The sequence below is a fragment of the Pseudopipra pipra genome, chromosome 15 (genome assembly GCF_036250125.1).
Source record: "Pseudopipra pipra isolate bDixPip1 chromosome 15, bDixPip1.hap1, whole genome shotgun sequence".
Lineage (NCBI taxonomy): Eukaryota > Metazoa > Chordata > Aves > Passeriformes > Pipridae > Pseudopipra > Pseudopipra pipra.
In genome coordinates this window covers 15,582,864-15,600,229 of record NC_087563.1, presented here as the reverse complement: position 1 = coordinate 15,600,229, position 17,366 = coordinate 15,582,864, and the positions used below count along the sequence as shown (strand labels likewise).

Here is a 17,366-nt window from a genome sequence, read left to right as displayed (position 1 = left end):
GAGAGCTGGATGTTTAAATCCTGCCTCTCCATCCCCAGCTGGAGCAGCAGTCATCCCAACCTGCTGCACACTGGGAAGTTGTGGGTGTCGTGGAAGAGCATCAGCAGTGAGGGGTCTGGGAATTAATGTTCCACAGGGATCTGATGTCACGTGGCTGCTCAGGCAGAACTTTTGGTAACATGGATAAAATAGCAAGTACAAAGCCTTGTGCATTGTTCTCTTTTTAAAAGGTGTAGGAAATGACCTGAAGGCAGAGTCTCTTATCCTGAAGAAGACACACACCAAAGGGAAAATGCCTCTTTGCACTTGTTTGCACTCAGGTCTGTGTCACAGCACCAGAGCTTTAAATGGCTGCTGACAGTTGACAGGACAGATTTGGGTTGTTAGAGAGGGACTATGGAGAGGTTCCTCCCTTGGTGATTCTCTTCATCCCGGATTTTTTTAATCAGTGCTTCCAGCCATGTCAACATCCATATTGTTTGCAGCCCCAGTGTTCTCTCCTTATAAATCTCCAAATAGCAAGAGACCCATTATCACATCCACTCCTCCTACAGCCCTGTTCTTGTCGTTTGAGGAATGTGACTTGAAACTTCTATTAGTAGTAAAGAGGTACATTTGCACTGCATTTTTTATGAAGAGAGTTCTTAAAAATGCTTTAAAACTTATACTATTGGAAATTTATATATGAGGGTCTTAGATCTGAGGGTCCTCAGAGCTATGCTTTCTAATTGTTTGATATGTAACATAATGGGTCAGAAATAAAACATGAAGTGCTCTGGTTCCTGGAACCCAGCTGGAGGCTGGGCCTGGCTTTGTATGAAACTTGTTCCCTCTGAATGTCAATCCACTTTGAAGTGTCCCAAAACAAACAAATTCAGAATGATTATAGGCTGCTGATAATGTTCAAATAAATGAAATAGAATGCAGTTCCATCAGGTAGAGAGGGAGGATATTTTTAACCAGGTACAGTGGTGTTAAAATAAAATTTAACACAAGAAAATGTAAAATAATGCTTCCTCTATTTTAATGTGCAGGAGAAAGTAAGGTTGAGGGCGTTAAATACTTGAATAGAAATTTAGCTGAACTTTGCATAAAATTTTTGAAGTCTTGTCCAGGAATTTATTATTCACTCCATATTAACAGCAAAGTTGGTTCCTGTTTGACTCATGAAACAGCATTTATCCTTGTGAAGAAAGACTGCAGTCCTAAGAGAGAACCTCAACATCTTATCCACTGTGGAATCATCTTTAAGCAGCATACTTAAGGAGTATCTCAGTTATTCACAAAAGAACTATCCAGAATGCACAAAACTCCAGTTCTGGGCTTCCTGTCAAGTTGTGCCTCAGACTGAATTCCAAGGGAAATCCGCAGGGTTTGGGGTCAGTGAAAACGAGAGAAATAAATCATCCAGAGTCCACCCTCAAAGACTGTCCTCCTCTGAGAAGGAGTGAGGGGGGCAGTCCTGGAGAAAGATGCAGCACAGAGGAGGCTCCAAGCCTGTTCTGGCTCCATCAAAATCAAGGGAATGTCAGGGAATGACAAAAGGATGCAGGGTTCCTCTGTCTGAGCAGCTGTAGGGTATAACCCAGCTGATGTAGCTCAGGGATTGCAGCTGTTGGGTAAAGGCACAGGACTGGTGTAAGTAGGAATGTCCATGGGCATGGAAAATCTCAACATGGTTAGTTACAGACATGGAAAAACATGTAACAATTCATTACAAATGGCATTTTACAGATCCTGTTGTGATTGTGTGGTTCAACTGTACAGAGGAGTTGTTTCAAGTCTGATTTGCCACTAATTAATTACTTCTGTTTACCATTAATTAATTGCTTCTGTCCCACCTAGACTGTGCATTCAGTCCTGGCCTCAGCTGCAATTTAAAAGCATGGATTCCAATTACCTCAGTCAATGCAGTTTACAGCAAATGCCCACTTTGTGGGATTTGTTTTAGAGCCCTCACTCTGGCCCTGGGAATGCCTGGGAATCCTGCAGGGTGCTGAGGCTGGGAGAGGTGGAGCAGGAGCTTCTCCCACACTGTGAGTTTGGGAGCAAATGCTGGATCCCTCAAAGCTGTGAGGTGCTGTGGTCTCTAGGGTTGGCTTTGTATTTGGAAGTACAAAAATTTGAATAAGGAAAATCACTCTAGAGAGTGTTTTATTTGTTATTTTCTTTTTTTCTGGGCCTTGATTGCCTGTGAAGCTCAGTGTACCTGTCCCCAAGGCATGGTAAGGGGCCAGGAAGGCACAGGAATGGATCTTTGTGGTCCAGAGTTCCAGCCTTGGCTTCCTAAAGGTGACACGTGCCACAATAAAAGTATCAGACCTGCACAATAAAATTACATTACTCATTTCTTGGACAAATTCTCTTTTTTTTTTTTTCCACCCACCTGACATAATCAGGAGTCAAAGCTGTGTTTGTGTGTGCAGTTTGACTGGAGATACACTTGTGAAATACTCTGAACATATGGATAACCTGTCACATGCATGAAGGGTTGGCTAAACAACACTTGTGTTCTGTATTTCTTTTTTTTTTTTCCTTTGCAAAACTGATTTTTGAAGGACAAGGCAGAAGGAAAGAAAAGACACTGCCTTCTTTTAATTGGGAAAGATGAATTATTATCAGTACACTCCTCAGGAAACATTTGTGAGACAGGTTATTGAAAAGAAGGTTTTTAGGGTCTCTCATGGTGCTGTAGTGGCCTCATAATATTTTGACAAAAATTATGCCTGATGAGAACCAGTTGCTGACAGTTCATTAGGGAATGCAGGAACAGCATCATAAAAGAAGCTTCTGCATCACCACTAACATGTATTTAAATGCTCAACTCCTGTTGAAATTACCAATTGCATGGTGGAAATTTCTCTTATCTTTTTGGATCTAAATTCATAAAATAAGAAATCATTTGTGCCTGTCTAGACCTAGTTCATAGCTGAACAATTATTAATGATAACATTAGTTTTCTTCCTACCTTCCCCCCTTCAGACACCTCCTAATGGGGCCTCATTACAGGCAGGATGATGGAATTTGTTCTGCTATTGCTTCTGTTGTGATTTTTCTCTGATAAAAGACTTTGTGAGTGATAGCCAAGGAAGGAAGAGCAACATGAAGTGTTCCTTATAGAAGAGATGGCGTGGTGGGCTCAAAAATCCTATCTTGGCTTTGGTTTTAGCTTTCAAAGATAAGATAGTTTAGAATGGGTACAATATAATGTTAATTTAAGTGAGAAAATAAAGTGGTAAAGTTTTTCATTAAGGTAAGCCACTTTAGAGTTAATGTCGCATTGTCTTTCATTTATTTTACATTAACTGTTGGGGTTTTTTTCTCTAAGACCTGATATTTCCACACCTGTACTCAGTAAGAAGGCATAGTGATCTTCATATTTTTATCTTCAGTAGGAAAATTCATCAAATTCTTCCAGCATTACGGGAAAAAAACAGGAAAATCTTTCTTCTTCTCCCCTCTCAAATGCTAAAATAGTTCCCACTTAGAAAAGGCTATAATTTTTATTTTTAACTTAAGAGTTATTCCTGTCCCAGAATAAAGTGGGTGAACAAACAAAGACTCATCAGAGCCATGAGATCTCTGCAAGTTCCTTGCAGCCACTGGAGCAGTGAGTTTAACTTGGGAGAGCTGTGGGGCTCAATTGTTCTTCAACAAGGTGGAAGGAGGAGCATTATAATGTGCAGTGAGATGGAGAAGCCATATTGTGCCTGTGAAGGATGCCTGCCTCTACAGCATAAAATCCTCCTCTGTATTCCAAGAAATGTCATTTAAAATGTAGAACGAGTGCACAGCAGGAATAATAAAATTGCCTAAGCATGTGAATTTTAAGCACTAAACATGATACAGAAACAAGACTATTTTTTCTGACAGAAACTGGTGACTAATGCAGCTTTCTTCCTTAAAAATATTTGCTTCAGCTGGATGTTAATCTCTTGGCAGAAATTTCTGGGGAAAAAAAAAGAAAATTAGATATTTCTCAGTAAAAATTTATAAGAAAATAAATGTTTTACCTCGCTAACAAAATGGAATTGACAACCTTCAGAGGTGGCAGAGCCTTACTTGCAGTAGAACTAGAGCAACATGACAATTTTTTTTGTATATAAATAAGTATATATATTTCCTATTACTGTGATAATAGCCTTACACTAAGCCAAATGTGGCTATAAATTATTCCCAGCATCTTGTTCGAGTAGCATGTCTAGGCAAGTATGTCCCTCCTCCCCATCTGTCTGACTGATATTTTTCTCTGAAATCCTAAAAGGTGAAAACATTTAAGTTAAACAGTCACATAGCTCTAATTTCAAACCACTGGGTAGCTCTGCGTGGCACTTCTTCCATCACAAATCATGTCACCTTTGGAGGAAGTACTTGAGCCCAACTTATAATTCATGATGACTTATATTTTCTTTTTAACTTGCATCCTTTTCTTATCCCTCAGAGCTCTTAATGAGGAGAACTTCACAACCACAAACACGACTTTTCTAATGGACTCTCGGGGGGAAGGTTTTTTTTTTTCCCCTGGTGCTCCTGACTCAGTCTGGTGCTTTGTTCTTTTTCCAGCTTGCACAGACAAGGAGCTGAGGAGCCTGGCTTCGAGGCTAAAGGACTGGTTTGGTGCTCTCCACGAGGATGCCAATCGTGTCATCAAACCCACGAGCTCGGAGACGGTGCAAGGCAGTAAGAAAACCCCTTTCCTTGGTGAACACTGAACATTCCTTGGTGTCAGGCAGGTGCCAGGGAGTCAGCAGGCACACAGGAGACCTGATCCTGCAAATAAATTCCATTTTCTGAAGGAGCTGCAGCCCTTCTGTTCCCCCTCTGGCCCCAACTGTTCTGAAAACAGGCAGTTAGAGACAGAATGGCCTTCACAAGTTAATCAGGCAAATCCCTTTGAAGGCCTTGGAGGTGACCTCTATACTAGTAAAGGGAACTGCTCAGGGACTTTTCTTAGGTGAATTAACATGGCATAGTTTGTGTCTGTACAGCTAAATTCCATGACCCTCCATGTCAGCGTGGCTGCATCCAAATCACCCCTTGGGGTTGGACTGTGGTGTATCCTTACCCACCAGGTTTATGGCCAAGCATTTTCTGACCCTAGGCCAGTGGGATAAGCCAAAAGTGTGGCATACAAGTGTAAAAACTTATTTCAGTGTTGGGAAAAACTCAGATTTTACTTTGCAATTTCCTGCTAACAGCTTATATAGAAGAGAAAAAAAATAATTAAAACATCCACACCCGAGCCAAGGAGCTGGAAGAGTTAAATGGTCTGGAAAGCCATAAATCTGTTGTGTCCTAGGTATTTAATAACACCATCGTTACTTCCTTTGATGCTTTTTTTTCTTTTTCCAAGAAAGGAAGAAAGTGAACAGTTTGGAGGACATTTACTCTCTGTGGGTTAAGCCAACATGACTGATTTTGATGTCATTTACCCACCAGGGAGGGTAAAGATTCACATAACAGCATCAAAAGAGGTCATGTTCATCAGAGAGCAGATGCAACTTTATTTTCTGGAAGGACTCATTAATTCTTTTAAATAGTGTGTCCCAAAACATGTTGTGTGTTGCAAAGTAGGATGCACAAGTTTTATCTGGGTTTGTGACTCACCTTCACTGATTTTCCATAGTATTTACAACAAAGTCAGTATCTTTAACACCATATGTCCTACTTATTTCTCAAACAGTACTCCAAAAAAAGGATATTCTCATGCAGAGGAAGCTGAAACATAGTGCAAAAAGCAACTGGGTGTACAGCTAATAACGGCTTCCAGATGTGAATTCGTTTCAGACCCCATGACAGAAAACTTCAGAGACTTTAAACTTCGTTTGAAGTCCTGTAGGCCCAGAATCACATGAAATCTCATTTTATCAGATTCCCAAAAGGATGTTTTTCATGCAAAACCTGTGAGATCCTCACGGGGACCTTGCCAGAGGCCAAAGTCTCAATACAATCCTAAAGGTGTTGAGCCTTTTTTTTTTTTTTTTCCTTTCTGAAGACATTTCAGTGAGAAAAACATCCCTGGTAATTCTGCAGTGTTTGCTCTGATTCACAGAGGAGTTGTTATCTCTTTTTAGTTTAGTTTGATTTTCTGGCAGCTTTTATTTGAAAGGCTGCCTTGATGATCTTAAACACTTGATCTCAACAATGTTCATTTTTAGACTGTTGACTTAGTTTGGCACATTTTCTTATTTTCTTATATATCAGTTAAAAAAGAAAAAGAAAGAAACTTTATGAGTTTAGATGCTTAAATCATTTTTGAATGCCACAAAACTCAGTCTTATTTTTCTTTTTGAGGGTTTGCAGCAGTATTCATGAATTAATCTGCATGTGCCAAATTCTGCAGCTCCAGTTCTCTCTGGTAGCACTGAAAACACTCACAGAGTGAGGACAGCAGCATTTGGCTCCCTCTAACTTCAGACATTTGTAAAAATGAAAGACATCTTAAACAGGGCTCAGAATTCAAAGCAAAGTTCACATACCCAAGCTGTAGAAAAGAATTTATATGAATCCTGGCAAACAGGACACACACAGCTCTGGAAACACGCTCTGATGTACGTGTTGCCCTTTTTTTTATTGCTCTGCATGTGTTGCCCTCCTCAGCAGACAGATCACTTCATTAACCTGGTTTGGTTATGCCTGTAGAGTCTTAAAAGGCATGAACATCCTCAAAGTAATCCATTCTGGATGTGCCCCTGTGGCAGCAAAAGGAACAGATGGTGGGATGCGATGCCTGCGGTGCCTCGGACACATGGGCTGTCTAGAGAAGGTGTTCCAGCAGAGATTTCTCTGTGCTACATTAATTTTTTAAGATGTTAGTGTGAGTGTAAGTAAGCATTTTGAGTGTGTTAAGTTCACCCCCAGGTGAAGGAAAGATGTACACTCCTTTTTGTTTTCTTTTTAACTCTCTCGAAAGGAAAAAAAGGGATGAGGGCACTCGTTGTGTTTAAATCTCAAACCTTCACTCAGTGAGCTCTCTGATCCCAGCAAAGCACCATGGGCCAGGAGCCTTGTCTTTACAGGTTTTGTACAACTAAAATCTCCTCAAGAAATGATAGAAGAAACTCAGGGACATGCTTTGACGTAAGGAAATAATTAAACTAATTAGGTAGCAAGATCAGATTCAAATTGCTCCTGAGCCTAATGATAATTCATAACATCCCCTCGTAACATCCTCTTATTGTATCTAGATGGGCTCCTTGGCTGGAGTGGGAGTTGTTTTTCTTTTACTAGAGATCTATGCAATATAAAGGATTTTTTCTGGGGAACATTTCTTCTCCTCCTTCCTTTATTTTAAGTGATAGGGGAAATTAGGTTAATTATTCCCCCGTTAATTTAATTGTAGTATACGTTAATAAAATAAAACTGGCTCATGTGAGTCAACTCTTGAAGGGGAAAAATAATTTTTTTCATGCCAGAAGGTGTGTTTATTTTTAATTAGGATTTTCACTTACAGACTTTTTTTAAATTTAATTCCATTTTAATTCAGAGGAGGTGGAGCATTTTAATGTGTCAGTGGGATGTGAGACTTTTACATATAGGTCACCAGTTTGATTTCCTTCCAGCTCTGTAGTGAGTGAGAGTTGTTAGGATGCTGAACAGCTGTCAGTCAGGAGGAGAAACATGATGCTCCCAATCCAGGTCCTTGTGAGCAGGTGTCCAAATGAGAGCAGCCACCACCTCAACTGACATTAATTGGCATCTGTGTTGGCAGCCTCTGCCAAGGAGCCAAGAGCAAGAGGGATGTGGAGCCTGCACCATTCTCCTGCTTCTCACCAAAGGCACTGCAGCACTAAGCTGATGGACAGAAAGATGCAGAAAAGTTCTCACTGAGGTTACTCTTGTTCTGGGTCTGTTGTGCTGGAAATCCAGCCTCTTAACCAAGCACTGAATTCATTACAGAATTAAAATATATGGTTTATCTCATCCAGCAAAGTAAGTATATCAAATGACTCTACTAAGGAACTAATTCATTCAACCATCACTTGGCCTCACCAAGCTGATGGGAGCACAGTGACCTCCCAGTGAAGGTAAGTAAGTGAGCTCCAAAAGCCATTTTCCATCACCTGCCCTGGTTATGCAGGGGGTCAGAGCCTGTGCTGGACATTCAGGACACACTTTTGGCTTTCATTCCTGTTGCTGGGTGCTGGGAGCATCCAGGATTGTTGGATTTGGGCTGCAGATGCAAAAGGTGATCTATGGGCAGTACTTTTTACCAGGAGACAGTGTGGAGTGGGGATAGATGCTACTATTCACCTTCAACTACATGTTGAGGGACAATTAAAGAATTAACCTTTCCACCGATAATAACCATCAGGACTTTCCATCACACCTACCATCTCAATAGTTAAAGACTTCCAGACCACACTGTCTAATAATCCAGCACTGTTTGCTAATCCAGCCTCTTAATGAACCTGATCTGGAACTCTTGTCACAACAGTGGAAGCTCCCTTGTTTATAAGAAATTACAGTCAAACCCTCTGTAATTAACTGTGTTCATGAGTGATCTTCCATGACTGTATCTCACATCCAAGCCCTGCTGGGATGTCACAGAGATCTTTGCACTCCCAGCAGTCACTGTCTCGTGATATGCTCAGACAGGTCAGTGCTGAGGGCACGCTGGGGTTGTTGGACACACAGGTAGAGACTTCCCAGCAGGGAGCAAAACAAGACTCAGAAATAATCTACAGACACTGTCAGGAGCAAGTTCATGGCAGGATCTCCTCCTCCCTGTGTTGATCCTTGGCAGTTAAGAGATGACCTTTAGAGAGCCACCAGGGCTGAGCAACACACACCACTGATTATACAGCAGACCTTATAGTTACTCATCTTTGCAGCAGCAAGTGCCACAACAGGGTGTAAAGGCCATTACCAGGGAGGGCATCTGTGCAGAAAAAGAGCAGACAACAGAACCCAGCTCTTTTTCCCCTGAAAACTCTTTTTCCCCTGCTTTTAACCTGCCCTATGGTGGGAAATTTGGCCCAGCATACACCCACACAAGGCAGGACTGCATGTCCTGCTTCTCTTGCTTTATAAAGGCAAAGTCAAGGAATCTTAAATCCTTTCACTCAACAAGAGATTGCACAGTGACCAAATCCTCCTTGCCTTCTTCAGATGACTAAAATAATTGAAGTCAATATTTCTAATTGCTTCAGCAAGGCAAGCAGGCTTCCCCCTACATCTATTCAACTGCCTTTTTCTTTTTCACTGTGCTCAAATGTGATTAGATAATGCTATAGGAGATAACAGCACAAAAATGTGATGAAATGTTCAGCATGATTCCTCTCTTCCCTGCCTGAGCTGCCTGGAGCCCTGAGGAAATGGCGTTACCTTCTTCCTCCCTCACAGAAACATGTATTATGAATGACACAAACCTTCCCATTAGTTAACCCTTCTGATTGTCCCTCTGTGGCACTGACAACCTTCAACCACGGTTGCATAGAAAAAAAAAAAAGCACAGCTTCCAGCATAAAGCCCTGCTCTCCTTTGGATTAATGCTTAAAATAGCAGGTAGGCTGCAGAGCTTGGACAAACTGACAGCGTGAGTCCAGCCACGGCTCAGGCTTCACTTGAACAAAGCAGGGCCCTGAAAGGAACATGTACAGCACATAAAGCTAAGCTTGACCTCCTTCAGTGAAAGGTGCAGGCAAAGGAAAAAGCTCGTCAGGCTTCTTTCTCCACGTGGCCCAAAGAATGAGCAGAGCACAGGCAGGTTATCACTCACAGCTGGGGCAGTGGGAGCATGAGGTGCCCAGGGGGTCAGGAACCCTCTGTCCCTGCACATCTCCAGCCAATGTATTCATGTTCCTGGTTCAAACCAATATCCTCATTATCAGATTTGTTATCTCTGTATTATAAATATACTTGTAGATAACTTGGAATTTAGTTCCAAGCATTGAAAAAATACCATGACAGTGTAGATTTATAATGGATGCCCTGTCTTGTTTGTGAAAGAGGCATTGCCACTGTTCTTGTGGGGCCTGCAGAACACTGGAATATGTATCTCATGGACACTGTGGGTTTCTATGTGCACAACTTGGGCTTTCTGTGATGACCGCTGCTGCTGCTGCAGTCTTTGAAGAATCTGGGCTATTAAAATGAATTATGGTGATGGTTTCCAAAGCACTGGAGAAGCAGACTCCTGTATTGCTGCAGAATCCTGGAGGCTGCAGGAAGGAGTGGGGCTGGTACAGTGTGGGAGAGCATGGGCAGCCCTGTGGAGCTCCCAGCTGAAGCAGTGCCCTTCCTCAGAGAGGTGGAAGAAACAGAGACATTTCGCCCCTTCTCTCCCCCCCGCCTCCCCCAGGCAGCTCACAGTCCAGATCAAAGCATTTTGTTGTCTGCCACACAGACAGGGCTTTGAAGAGTGAAAAGGAAGGATGAGAGGTAGAAGGTGAGAGCACAGCAGGAAAGAATTTGATCAGGCAACTAGAAACGAGTATGGGAAACAGGATTTAAATTGCATTCAAACTCAATATAGTTTGAAAATATGGTGGATGCAGCCTCTTCTCATAACATTTCAGTTTCCTGGACCCAGGCCAGCCCAGTTGGACTGAGGATGGAAAAAAAATAAGCAAGAATTTTTTGAGTAGAAATAACTTTGAATTACAGAAATCAGCTCTGAATCTCAGCCCTCCCCACCCCACAGCTCCTACAGAGCTGTGCTCTAGTTGAGCTCTAGTTGAGCTCCTACATGAGTAGTGCTCTAGTTTGTAGCTGTGCTTGGGTTTTAAGCTTTACACAATCAGATCAGCCTTAAAATTTTGGTCTGCTTGGGGCAAGTCAGTCTAATGTTCAGAATCCAGCCAAAGAAAATCAGCAAGGCTTCACCTCAGCAGGGGCTCCTGTGCCAGGGATGTGCTGGGGTTCAGCAGGGGAATGTCTGCCTGTCTTCTTACAGGGTTTGACACCAGCATACTACCAATCTGTAAGGATTCCTTAGGCTGGATGTTCAACAAACTTGACATGAACTATGACCTGCTGCTGGATCCCTCAGAGATCAGTGCCATTTACCTGGACAAGTACGAGCCCTGTGTCAAACCCCTCTTCAACTCCTGTGACTCCTTCAAGGATGGAAAGCTTTCCAACAACGAGTGGTGCTACTGCTTCCAGAAGCCAGGAGGTGAGTTGTGCAGTGCACAGCACAGAGAGGAGGTGTTTGGGTCTCCCTGTGTTTCACAGAGATTGGTCACTGCCAGGCAGGTGTGGTAAAAAGCTCTTTTTCCCCATCACTGGTGTGAAAGGACATTGAGGGATCATGTTTAATGTCACAGATGAACTGTATGAACATCCCTTGACCATTGAAACAAAGCAGTAAGTGCCAGTGCACACAATCTAGAAATAAGTTCTATGGCTGATAGAGAGCTCAAAAACTTGCCCTTTTATTAATGCAGAAATTAGTCAATTAGCAAGTCATAAATCAGAGAGCTGGCATGATGTCAGTTTGGTGAAAAGAGAGGTAGAATGGTTTAACAATTAAAATGGCCCCCAAACACTGCTCTCAACTACAGTGTGTTGCCTTTTTTTTTTTTTTTAATTAGTGGAGCTAATGACATAAATCTGTTTTGTGGTACAGTACCAGCATATGGGCTGCTCTCATTCCCAGGTGTACAGTAGTCTACATTTCATGTCAGCAGTGAAGCCAGTCATTACAGAGCCTGTCCCGGACCATCTGGAATCTGATTCTTATGCGTTATATTTTAGGTCTTCCTTGCCAGAATGAAATGAATAGAATTCAAAAGCTAAGTAGAGGGAAGAGTCTGTTGGGTAAGTTCGATTACTTGCTATTCATTTACTCAACTAATTAAAGCTTCTGTGATTATTGTAACTTTATATGCAGTAATGGTTTTTCAATTAGGGACTAATGTTTTGAGTCGGGAATATGCAGCACTGAGTGTAGGCCTGACACTATGAAATTAAACAAATAATGAGATAGCAACACACAGAACAGGTGTCAGCGTGGCAACGGGGTCAGAACTAATTTACAGCTCTCCAGAAATGCAAAGCCCTGTCTGCACAGAGCTTAATACTGCCTCCATCACCTCACAGGGCAGAGTAAGCACAGAGGCTGCTTGATACTCAAGCCTCCCATTTTTGAAGGGTGACTGAAGGTGCATAGCCAATGGGTTCTTGTCTCCTTCCAGTCGTGGTGCAATGCAGGCACTTCTTGGGGTTCAGTTTTGCCTAATCACTCTCTAAAATATTTCAGTAGATTCTGTGTAAATGAAAACAGGAACTCATGTCATCTCATTGTAGGCAGCCCTGCAGGATGCTCCGTGCTGTAAGATGGGATTGTGCCTGTCCCTCTCTCTAGTGACTACTGCAAACCTGACTCGATTCATAACTTACACTGCTCTGATGGATACCTGAAATTAGGTTAAATAAATCCCCATCTGGCACTTCCCCATTTAATTGCTGAAAAATCAGGTTGTTGAACCGAGAAAATTTAAAGTGACTAATTCCCTACCCTAAAATCACCCAGCGGTGGGTAGGCTGATGTTTATGTGCTGGTATCTTATTGAAACCTCTGTGTGTTTGTGTGCACAGAGCCAAATCCCTGAGGTGTACAGGACAGATCACATTTACAGCAAGCCCTGCATTTCACCCTGAGGAGCCTGGCTGACCTCAGACCAGGCTGTCAGGCCCTTCCTCAAGAATATGTGTCAGGTTCTCAGAGCATCCCCAGCTGCAGCACAGAACATGCACGTCAGGCTCTGCTCTCAGAGTCCAGCCTGATGTTTCTGGATACCCTGCAAACAGAGCTGCTGCAAAGCTCATCTTTGCCAAATCCTGCCATTCCCAGGTGCCACTGCCACTTGGACTCAAGGTTCAGGTACCTTATGAGCAACCTCAACCTGGATTCATTGGTTTAAATGAAGAATAAACATTCCCAGAGGCTACAGGGGCTGTGGTTTAGATCCATCAGCCTTTCATGGCAAGTTTAAAAAATTAAGATGTTTCAGAGTTGCAGCTCCTGCTGTTTGTAGCTGAGAGGATTGATAACTCAGGGTGTGTGTGCTCCACTCAGTAAATATTTTGCATTTGTGTGCAAGTGGATGTTGTGTCAGAGGAAGTCACGGTGTTCTGTGTCTCATGGGTGTCATGATTTCCAAAGCCACCTAAAAGAACAAGAAGCCCAGTTCCTAATAGATAGCTTTGACTACCCCATATTTATTTTATGCTTTGCTGTTATTTACTGTGTGCAGTAAATGTCATCTGAGTTGAAACATAAGTGGTTTGTTGTGGTGTGTGGGAAGAATGATGCCTGTGTTGCAGGTAGTGGAAGGTGCAGGTAGTTGTAGCACATGTCACTGGGATCTGATCACAATGGCAGAAGCAAAATGACAAAGTAAAAGCAGTAAGAATGGTCCCTTAGTACAAATAACTTCTAGTCAACTGTATTTAAAAAAAAAAAAAAAGAAGGATGAAAGTGGCTAAGCTCAACAAATCAAGGTGTCAGGCACAGGTTGTTCCACAAGCTAGAAAATTATAATATAGAGAGGAACTCTTTGCTTCACCTACCTTGAAAGTCTGCCTGCATAATGACACCTGTCTGGGAGCTTTTAATCTGATATCAGAGCTATTTATACAGCAGAAAACATTGTCTTTTCACTGACTGGAAAATCATGCAAATGGAAACCAAATGTAGCAGCAGTAAAGATGGAAAAGAGAGATGAATATTTTCAGAGAAACTAATCTTTAATTATTCTCTTTCCTCCTCTGACCCTGACACAGAGAACACAGCACTTACAGTCTGGGCAGGAGCATGGAGATGGTTTCTGTTAACTTGTATCCATTGATAACAATGATGACTTTTGATATTGTGTTCTCTCTATATATTTTTCAAAACACATGACACTTGCAACAAAGAACTTCAAAGCCATTGCCATTAGATGTGTTGAATTTGGAGGCTTTCAAATAGAGTCTAGCATCCCAGGAGACTGAATTAAAAAGTAAACAGCTCTATTCATCTTTTCCTACCCGATTTATCTAGAGTACAATTAACTGCAGAGACTGTACTTTTAGAGCATACAACTGTGCAGCCTGATAATGCTTCTCCCACTAAAGTAATAAATTTCTGCTCCTGTCACTATTTTCTCCTGTATTAGCCCTGTGGATTCAGCAAATATAATAGCTAATACAAGGAGCTGTGTGCTGGGTAGCACTTATTTCTGTCAGGCTTTTACCTGTGTGCTTCACTATCTTTAGCATATAATTATTCTCTCCATGTTCTCTGAGGAAGGGGAGTATTATATAGATAAGGAAATGATGCAAAAAAAAAAAAAATATATATATATTTCTGGGTCCATAAAGAGGCTACAGATGCAATAGTGCTGTTCGAGTTTGTGTGGAATATAATTAAATACTTTATAGGACAAAGAGAGATGGGGAGGGAGGATTCACCAGCCTGAGGAGGTTGGTGGGGAGTACTTAGCACAGCTGGTCCACCAGCCCTCCCCACACTGGTGTGGAAGCACTGCCTGTGTAAGAACCTCTGGAGAGGAAAACTCCTTTCTCCTTCCAGAGTCTGCAGATGTTCTCTGATGCCAAACCAAATTATGGGGTGAAATATTCCCAGAAAATGGGCTGTCTGGGTGCCCTGCTCCAGGATAGCAGAGCTTATTTCCAACGAGCACGGGGTGATTTGTGCCCAGTTTACAGGACTCATCACTTGCTCCCTGGGACTCTCTGTCCTCTCCAAATCATCACCTGCACCTGACACGTTGGAGAGGACAGGCTGTATCTCCCCTGTGATGGTTGGCAAATACTGTGACATTGGTATGCACAGCTAAATATTTAAAGCTCTGGTGTTACATACGAGTTGGCACGAACTTCCCACGCAGAAGGAAAAGTACCTTCTACTCCTCGCTGTGACCCAAAGTGTGAATCTATTCCACACACAGTTATGCTGGCAGTGAGCCTGGGCCATAATTTATTTTTGAGTCTGAGGCTTTTATAGGCAGTGTGGAACATTTTCATACCTTACAAGAAACACTGAAACTATGCAAGGAGGGCTGTTTCGGAGAAGGGAAAGGTTGCATTGCCCAAGGAAAAGAGAAAGTGTGAGACAGTTTGAAATGCAGAAGTTGTTCTCTGCTCACCCCCTAATGCCACTGAGGTTCCCCCTCTGATCCTCCCCTGGAGCCAGATGTTCATCAGATATAACAGGGGAGCTCTAGTGACATGGGCACAGCTATGCTGGTTTACACCAGCTCAAAGTCAGCACCTGAGCACTTTTCCCAAGGTTGTGTACAGTCTGATAAACACCTGGAATGCTTATGAGAGAGAGGACATGAGCATAAAGATGAAAAAATACCTTTCCTAATCAATATTGAAATAAAAGTTTAAAAAGTGAGTGTTATCTTACAAAAACCTGCAAAGGAAAATGCATGTATGTGATTATTAGAACTATTCTCTTATAAATAGTGAAAATGAGTCTTTGATAGCCTTTAGGATGCTTACATTTGTACATGAACTTAATTGTGGTACCTATAGGCAAACCTTCTATAAGATCATGCTCTGAAGTTATTTAAAATGCTCTCACTAATGGATGTGAAGTGCTCTCTAAAAACGAGATTTCTGCAGGTGTTCAGAGGTTTCTGTTCTCACCTTCCAGACCCACATTAGCAGCACTCAAACATTACAGAGCAATGAGTCTGGAAATTCAGAGATTCACTTCATATACACCCTCTGTGTATGAGACTGACTGACCTCCACTTTTGTGTCTTTTATATAGGAAGTCTCGTGACATTTGGGTAGCATCTTCTCATTCATTTTTTTCTCTGAGAAATGTAGTGGAAGTGGCTCCTCTAACACCTGAACTGACTGAATAGATGCTATACCCATGGAACCAGTTAAAAAACTTACTGCATCACCACTAAATCACTGGTATCTCTGACAAAGAAGAAAAATCCTTTCTCAAAAATCACTTGCAACAAGAAATTTGGGGGCAAGGGTGTGTTTATGCCATGTTTCAAATTGAAGCAATTGACAAAGAAGGGAAAAATTAATGTGGTGACCTCTCGTGGGAATAAAGCTAATTCATCTTGAAGGACAAGAGGGCTCTTCATATTGAAGTACTTTTGCTGTATCTGCCAAAAATGGTGGGAAAAATAACACAGGTTTCTCCTGAGAGTTTTCCTGTCTGCAGAAGCCAGAATGAACCATACAAGGCTGAACTATATTGGTTTTATTGTGAAACAAATCTTGGGCTTCAAATCCAAAGACTTACTGACTCAAATCCTGTTGTCCCTCTCTGTAAAGCTTGTGTATTATTTCTCCTTTTATACATGGAAACTCTCAGTAAGTCAGAGGATGTGCCTGAGATTAGTATGAATAGCAAGCAGATGGCAGATACCTTCCAGGGATAATTACAGTGTTGTGGAAGGACTTATATGATAAACACTGAAGGAGTGCAAATGGAAGGGAAATGCAGAATTAATGAAGTTGGGGTAATAATCCAGTTGGGAAGAAAAGTTTAAAACCAGGAGTTAAATCTGAAAAGGATCTGTGGGAATATTAATCATTCAGGGACAGACTGAACCTCTCTCTAGTGCTGTGTTGCTACCTCCCTTCATGTGCACAAACATTTACACCCTGTGCCGTGAGCAGGGTGTCTGAAAAGAGTTAACCATATGTAATTTCTTCCCCCCTTTTAGGCAGCAGATAATCACATGTATTTTCTTGTCAACATTGCAAAGATCTCCCTGTAAATAAGTGATAAGTTCATGATACTCTCCGTAGCTGTTTGTTCCTGCAGAGACTTGCATTACTGAGCACACCTTATATTTTATTCAGGTACTTTCATCCCCCGGTGCAATGAAGAAGGTTATTACAAAGCCACTCAGTGCCACGGCAGCACAGGGCAGTGCTGGTGTGTTGATAAGTATGGGAATGAGATAGCTGGCTCCAGGAAGCAAGGGACAGTCAGCTGTGGTGAGTAATGATGTGCTTTCCTCAGACAACACAGGAATTACCACTGTTGTAAGCCCTGCCATTGCTGTAGGACCAGGTAGGATAACAAAAGTGAAACATGAGTACCAGAGTTAAAACTGCTCCTGGATTTTCCCACCCAGACTACAAATGGGGCCCTTACTGGTCCTCTGGAAGTTAGCAGGCAATAATAACCACTGTTCAGATATTTTTGCTGCCAGCCTGGAAAATGTAGTCACTGATATTAAAATTTAGGGTCTGGGGTTGCTCTGTGTGGTTATTAAATATATTGTTTTGTGTAATCTGGAATTCACATTTACTGGGACTCCATGAATAATGGCTTTCCAGGCAAGGGAAGGCCTAAATGTGTAAAATTGTATACATCAGCAACCACGCCCCAAAAATTGCTGACAGGACAATATTATGTAGATAAGTGA

General features: G+C 42.0%; 1 protein-coding gene across 1 annotated transcript in view; it reads left to right on the top strand.

Moving 5' to 3' along the window:
• SPOCK1 (SPARC (osteonectin), cwcv and kazal like domains proteoglycan 1) overlaps positions 1 to 17,366 on the top strand; it is a 265,809-nt gene that overhangs the window by 243,653 nt on the left and 4,790 nt on the right. Inside the window, exons 7-10 of the mRNA XM_064672155.1 lie at positions 4,564 to 4,680; positions 10,898 to 11,119; positions 11,701 to 11,763; positions 16,795 to 16,932. Coding sequence (XP_064528225.1) covers positions 4,564 to 4,680; positions 10,898 to 11,119; positions 11,701 to 11,763; positions 16,795 to 16,932 — 540 coding nt within the window. The remainder of the gene's footprint in view (positions 1 to 4,563; positions 4,681 to 10,897; positions 11,120 to 11,700; positions 11,764 to 16,794; positions 16,933 to 17,366) is intronic.